The sequence below is a fragment of the Fulmarus glacialis genome, unplaced genomic scaffold (genome assembly GCF_000690835.1).
Source record: "Fulmarus glacialis isolate BGI_N327 unplaced genomic scaffold, ASM69083v1 scaffold24604, whole genome shotgun sequence".
NCBI classification, from domain to species: Eukaryota; Metazoa; Chordata; class Aves; order Procellariiformes; family Procellariidae; genus Fulmarus; species Fulmarus glacialis.
Genome location: NW_009207746.1, coordinates 10,481 through 17,394, shown reverse-complemented (window position 1 = coordinate 17,394; position 6,914 = coordinate 10,481). Strand labels below are relative to the sequence as shown.

The window sequence follows — 6,914 nt, the reverse complement described above, 5'->3', positions numbered from 1 at the left end:
GACAGCCATCGCGGCGAGGGCATCAGCCATGGCCTGGCGGACAGTCTCTGTCAGTTCGGGGACATCCTTTGCTGTCAGGCCCCGGGTTTCTACCTTGGGGAGGATTCGGATGGTGCACGTCCCTGGCGAGAGAAGGGGAAGGCCGGGGATGCTGTTAGATGAACCCACCAGGAACCAGGTCTGCCCACCAGCACCCTCCACCAGCAGCTGCCTCCCCACGCCTCAATGTCCCACAAAGAACCCCCACGTGCCTCATCCCCACCGCCAGCCCTGCCTTCCAGCAACGGGGCTTCTTGTCCATCACTTACCTGAGGTGAATTTCTTATCCTTGGAGCTGAAGAAGTCCCAGTATGGGGAGATCACGATGGGGAAAATGGGAACCTGTAGGAGATGGAGGGTCAGGGATGTCCTCCGTACAGACCCCCTCCCCAGGTGAGACTCCAGCGTGCCCCAGTCGTCAGCAGGTCCCCGTCCCCTCCCTAGGTCCTGCAGAGCAGGGTGCCTGTCCCTGGGGGCTGCAGACCCCAAAAGACCCTAATGTCCCCCATCCCGCTGCCCCGAGGTGCACAACCACCCCGCTCCATCAAGGGCAAGTGGAGGGGGAGGATGGCCTTACCTGAGCCTGCACGGCCAAGTGGAAAGCCCCACGCTTGAAGGGCAGCATGGATTTGTCCTGGTTCCTGGTGCCTTCAGGGAAAATCAACACTCGGAGCTGCACGGGACAGGGAGAGACATGAGCATGGACCCCAACCAGAGCACCCTGGGACCTGCTATGTCAGTCCTCCCCGCACCCCCCTTGCCCCATCAGTGTTTGCTCCCCAACTCCCCCCTGCTGCCAGCCCCCCTCACATTTTCACGCCGCATGGTCCTGGCCGTCTGGGAGATGACATCGATTGCATCTTCTCTCTTGTGGCGGTCGATGAAGATGATTCCACTGAGCCAGCAGGCCCACCCCACGGTGCCCATGTACATGAGCTCCTTTTTGGCGATGGGCACACAGCGGTCAGGAATGACCTCCACCATGCCTGGAGGATGGATGGGAGAGGAAAGGATCCGTCCCTGCCCAACGGCACCCAGAACCAACCAGCCCGGGGGCTGTAGTGACCTGGCAACATCTTCCGTTGTCCCAACCCTCTCTCTGCAGCACACCCGTAGCCCTGAGTCCCACCAGCTCTGCTGGCCTATGCCTACCACACTGCCCTGTAAAAATCCTGGTTCTGGCCTTGCTGGGACCCCCCCAGGGTGAGCCTGGTCCACCCCTGTAGCACCCCAAAGGCTGCCCATGCAGTGATGAGCACCCCCTCTCCCTTGCACATACCCATGAGGTCAAGAGAAGCTTGGTGGTTGCAAACTATCACATAGGGCTCCTTGATGTTCAGATGCTCAGAGCCCCACACCTGCATCTTGATGCCATAGAAGCGTTTGAGGGGCAGGATCGCAGCACGCAGGAGCCTAGGGCAGAAGGACACGTGGGGAGCGGATCGACACGGAGCGGGGCTGCTTGATTTTTTCCAGCCCTTCACAACCACTCAGGGAGTCAGATGCAAGATGGGCCAGGCTAGATCTGGTCTACATGAGGAAATAGTGTGTCCCAGGGTGGATCTGTGTTCAGGCTCAGTGATGCTTTGCTTTTCTAAGCACATTTGTAGCCTGCATAGCTCAGAGCTAACCTTGTAACCATCCCCAAGGTGAGACCAGCTGCTGTCTCAGTAGTAGAGAGTCTGTATTGGAGCTGCTGCTGAAGAAGAGCAGCCAGCACAAGCTGGTGGGAGGAAAAAATAAAACCAACAGCCTTTTTGATGTCCAGGGATGATGGGAAAGCAAGAAGAGAAGGGATGGGATGTCTGCCTGCAGCCAAGGTGCAAATCATCACATCCCAGTGAGGACAACTGCCTCTGGCCAGGTGACCCTCACCCCGAGGGTCCCCCACGTGCACAGCTGGATCTGTGTGTGCGGGCTGGAAACTCAGAAAGCCAGAGGAGCTGGCACACAGCCGAGAGGTGCTGAGCTGTAGATGGAGGAGCACTGAAGACGGACATGCAGAGGAACAGTCCTGAGACAGACAGGTCTACAGGGATGCAGATGTCTCCAGGGACTGTCCCTGCAGAGCAGCCAAAGGTGCTGCAGGCACCAAGCTTTGTGCTGCAGGTGGCGGGGGGGGAAGAGAGCAGGGAAGGGAAAACCAACTCAGCTTCATTCGTTAAAGAAAAATCACAAAGAATAGCTTCACTGGACCTGCAGTGTCACGAGGAGATGGAGGTTTCATCTTAGCGGTGTCACCATCCAGGGAGGGTCGGACAGGCAGGGTAACATCAGGATGGCAGTGCTGATGAAGGGTGACGCTCAGTATGAGAATAACGAGAGGAATGGAAGGAGGATGGAGCAACGGGGATTGCAGCACCCACAGTGGAGATAAAAAGCTGGTACGCTTTCGGTGTTGAAACGGGGCACTCTCTAACCCACAGCACGAAGAGCACCCATGCCAGGGTCCACACATCTGGCAGCGAGTGGTCCCAGGGAGCCCACAGGGGACAGGGAAGGGCTCAGCCCCAGGTAGGGATGAGAAGTCTGGGAGGAGAGAGTAGAGGCAGGCACAGAGGGAGAAGGAGTCGCGATGCTTAGAGGGTCCGTTGTATCAGAAGACCACCCATCCTTTGGGAGACACAGACTCAGAGATCCCGGTGTCTGCAGAGAAGCAAAACACTTGTGGCAATGCCCCAAAGCCAGGACTAATGACAGGAACACGCTCCAAGCCGGAGGCTTTGGGATTTGGTGGCTGAGGAGGAGACGGAGCTGGGCGTGCTGCTTCAGCGGAGGATGGCTGCGGGGTGTGACAAGATAAGGCAGCGTGAGTCACCGCTGCATCACGCCGGGTATTTCCACTAAGCCGGAAGCGTTTGCGCCAGGGCTCGGAGCACCTCCAGATGTGTGCGTGTGTGCACAGTATTTCTGCACAGAAAGGACGAGGGAGAGAGGCTACACGATGGACTAATAACATCAAACCTCTGACCACGCTCCTGCCGAGGGCCCGAAATCCATCAGCACAAATACGTGATGGCTCGAGCTCAGCAAAATACCACAAGCTCAGACATTTTTCACTCTGACATAATTATAACCCTTCTGGTATGCTATCATGCCCAGGAATCCAGTAACAAGATTGCAACACCCTTGAAAGCAACCAGACCTTCCTCTCGTGTTGCACAGCGATGTTATCTTGGCTGCCACCACCCTTGAGCACAGCTGACGGCCCCAGCACACGACTCGCAGGGACATGACTGCGCCATGCCCAACAGCTGATGGCACCGAGACATCCCAAAACCCCTCTGCCAAAGCGCGGTCTCCGGGGCTCCCGTTGAGCAAGACCTGGCTGCACTGCCAGGGAGACAGCGATGGGTGTGCATTTGCATCCCGCTAATGATTGTACCTCCAACCTTTGCCAAAACCTCCCTTATCACCCACCCAAACTGATGACCCCAACATTGTGATGGCCAAGAATGATCTCTTTTACGCTACTTCATCCTCCAGTGACCACTAGTCCTGACCCAGTTGGCCACCTCCAGGGTGCAACCCTCCCTGGGCATGGCCAGCACCTCTCCACCACACCACAAGATGCAGATGCACCCTTCATTGCCACATGGACACGACCGCAGCCTTCGCTGTGGCCCCAGGGCTCAACCACTGGCCACAACATGGCTGTGGGTATGCCCAGAACAGGAGAGAGCATGTGTCCACAAGACCACATAAGTTCCTCCATCGCAGCCAAGCCCCAGCCATCCCCACATCAGAAGCACATCTCCAGGCCATACTCACTTCATGTTCTCCACGGAGCGTCCCCGAAGAGCCGCAAAGGGGGACAGGAGGGTGGCCATGGCCACGATCCAGCAGTTGAAGAAGGCCACCTTGCAGAAGTAGTGGAAGGTGGCATTGTACCGGTAAAGCAGCAGGGCTGCCAAGGGGAGGAAGAACAGCAGCCCATGGAGCAGGACCACCTCCATCACGCTGCCCCAGCGGGAGGATGCTGGGGAGCTCAGCCCGCGTCCCCAGGAGCCGGGCGAGTGGAGCAGGGGATACCAAGGAACGTGGCAGGTGAATCAGTATCAGCAGAGCAGTACGTGGGCGTTTGGGGCTGGTCCAGGGGAAGGTGCTGTGTGTATCTCATCCTGTACAGAGGCTTGAGGATGGACTGGCTCAGGTGGGAGGCAGGCTACCCCACCAAGGGCGGAGAGCGGTGGTGAGTCAACGCTGGGGACTCTGGGTCACCCAAGGTGTCACTGCTGATAAGTGCCCTCCTGGGCTGTTAAAAGCCACCGCAGTGCCTCCAGCTTGATGCGATCAGATCTGTTGCCCACAAAAGCATCCATGCTCTGGGCACCTCCCCTGGCCACAAGGACCCCAACCCTGGGAAAGGGGGATCTCAGCTGGTAGGGACAGCAGGAGCTGGTTCTGGTCCATGCCCATCACCCCGGCAAGGCTTGTCGCAGATCCCTGTTGGCATCGTGGCTAATGCCCAAACCTCACCCTGCAGAGTATCAGATTATTGGAAGATATCTCCCTGCTGCTCCCTGCCTGAGTCTACAGCAAGCAGGTGGTACCAGTGCTTCCCATCTCTCTGCTTCCCCCCCAGTTTGGGCTGCAGGAGCCCCTCTGCCCTTCCTCTCCCAAGGCCCAGCATCTGTCACCAAGGTCCAAGCAATGCCACAGGGGTCTGAGCCCTGCCACCCCACCCTGGGCTGAAGGAGATGCCAGCCCTCGCCCCAGTTGGCAGCCAGGGGCTGCATTGCGTTAGGTGTTTACATCGGTGCAATCAGCATGCAGAGGGCTGTAATTAGCCTCTACTCCCGCTCTGTTGTTTCCGCGCTGGGCACGCAGGATCCAGGCCAGCTCTGGGTTGCCCTGTGGAAACTCTGGTCTTGCTTTTAAAAAGCAAGTGCTTGTCATTGGAGAGATAACTCTGACCTGGTCTCAGCCACCAGCAGCATCTCCCAGCCCGCTGTTCCGTGTCCCAAGTCCAGCCAGGGACATCCGCACGCTGCTGCCCAGACCCATCGGTTCATCTCTGACCCTTGGGGCAGGAGCCTGCGAGCAGAGAGCTTCACTCCTGCCTTTCCGTAACAACCCCGCCAGGGCTCTGGGGCAAACAGTCCCATGATATGGGACTGGGGAGAGACGTCACATCACCTGGGTCAAACCCAGCAGCCCTGCCCCTCAGCCGACACAGCCTACCTTCAGCAAAACCACTCTGCATCTCTCCTGCTCCCTTCCCCTCCATGCCCATGGCTGCTCTTTCCACCCACACCTTCTCCCTGTCCCCGCTGATGTGGGTGCAAGCAGGTGCCGTTGGGCTGCTGGCTGTGCGGTGGGCTCCATGCTGCCGGCTGAAGGGTGCCCCAGTTCAACCAGTGTGACCCAGAGAGAGCTCCAAGGGTTGCTTCCACCACGGGTGTTGCAATCCCCATTGCTTCATCCTCTCATTATTCTCATATTCACGCTAAGATTGGGCCATATCTTGAGCCCACCCTTCCTGTCCACCCCATCCCCAGGTGACTCCTGTCCTCCTCCCCTTTCTGTCTGTATGGATATGGAAACCTTTGTGCACCAGCCTGGTTTCCCATCAAACTCAGCTCAGTTTTTGGATGGTCTCCTTCACTTCTGCTCTTGCTGCTCTGCCTGGCCAGTCTCGCAGCTTCTCGGGGTGCTCCCAGCTGGAGATGTGCCTTCATGCTGCACGTCAACGTGGCTCTTTTGCTCCCCATTGAGAAGCTGCTTCTCCAGCTTCCGCAGGAGCCAGGCTGAGCTTTGCTGCAGGGGAAGATCTGCCTGTGCCAGAGCACAGCTCAGTCATGGGCTCAGGGAGGACGAGCCCTCCTTTCCATAGGGACCCCAGAGGATAGACAGGGCAGTCCCTGTTCCTGATGGGTGCAGAAGGAAGGGATTTAAGGTGCAACTGCCTGGGCACCATCTTTCTGCATGCTCTGAGCTCCAGATGACCACCAGCCCTGAAGTCTCTAGCTAGGAGCTCTGCTTTTAAGGCAAAGCCTCCTGATAACTGGCCTGTCACCCCACTGGGGTCAGAGCAGGGCTGTCACCCCCAAGTGAGGTTGGGGAGATAGCAGAGGCAGGGGACAGCTTCCAGCACCCAAAATGCATCTGCCCCTTTTTTCCTGGTGAGCAGAGGGGACACTGAGTCCAAGGGAACTCCATGCTCACCCATACTGCATCCCCTTTATCAGGGCTGCTGGCATCCCCTTGATCAGGGCTGCTGCCCTGACCGCCCCCCCACCAGGAACGAGCTGCGGTCCAGGTCCAGGTCCAGGTCCAGGTCCAGGTCCAGGTCCAGGTCCAGGTCCAGGTCCAGGTCCAGGTCCAGGTCCCCCCATGCTGTGCTCAGCCAGGAGCATCCCACTCTGCTTCCCAGCACCAGCCCTCAGCAACTCCTTATATTGCCCCAGGACCCCCATCAGGCACTGATACACCCTCCCCAGCGGCTGCAAGAGGTTCACCCCCTCCCCAGCGTGGAGGGAGCCCTGCATTCAGGCACAAAGCCAGCAGTCTGGGTAATTACAGATGCTTAATTAGTGACAGCAGGGCGCTTTCTTAACAAAGCAAATTAATTACAGGCAATGTGCTGCATTGAGATCTGAAGGGACTAATGAAGACCAGGACCACCTGGGCTGGCATCACCCGCCCCCCCCACCCATGGGGACACAGCACAGCTCGTTCCGTAGAGTCCTCATGACTTGGCAGAGACACGTTGTCCAGCTGGGATTGGGATGTCACCACTAATCTACTGGGGACAACCCCTCTGCAGAGCATGGAGACAAAGCCTGTCCCTGTTTGGGGTCATGCTGTCACCTGGGTTTGGTGACAGGCTTCATGGCACCCCCTGCCTCGGGGGTGCTCCTGGGGGGGGAGAG

The 6,914-nt window shown here is 58.2% G+C and overlaps 2 protein-coding genes across 2 annotated transcripts in view; both read right to left on the bottom strand.

Moving 5' to 3' along the window:
- The window catches only part of LOC104075672 (1-acyl-sn-glycerol-3-phosphate acyltransferase alpha-like), a 4,680-nt gene extending 685 nt beyond the window's left edge, over positions 1-3,995 (bottom strand). The window contains exons 1-5 of the mRNA XM_009576253.1: positions 3,811-3,995; positions 1,319-1,452; positions 850-1,025; positions 617-712; positions 309-381 (exon numbers count right to left, since the gene is read on the bottom strand). Of these exons, the coding sequence (XP_009574548.1) occupies positions 309-381; positions 617-712; positions 850-1,025; positions 1,319-1,452; positions 3,811-3,995 (664 nt within the window). The remainder of the gene's footprint in view (positions 1-308; positions 382-616; positions 713-849; positions 1,026-1,318; positions 1,453-3,810) is intronic.
- Positions 3,996-6,250: 2,255 nt separating this feature from the next.
- LOC104075674 (proline-rich protein 29-like) overlaps positions 6,251-6,914 on the bottom strand; it is a gene marked incomplete at its 5' end in the record, with an annotated part of 2,406 nt that continues 1,742 nt past the window's right edge. Inside the window, one exon of the mRNA XM_009576255.1 lies at positions 6,251-6,404. Coding sequence (XP_009574550.1) covers positions 6,251-6,404 — 154 coding nt within the window. The remainder of the gene's footprint in view (positions 6,405-6,914) is intronic.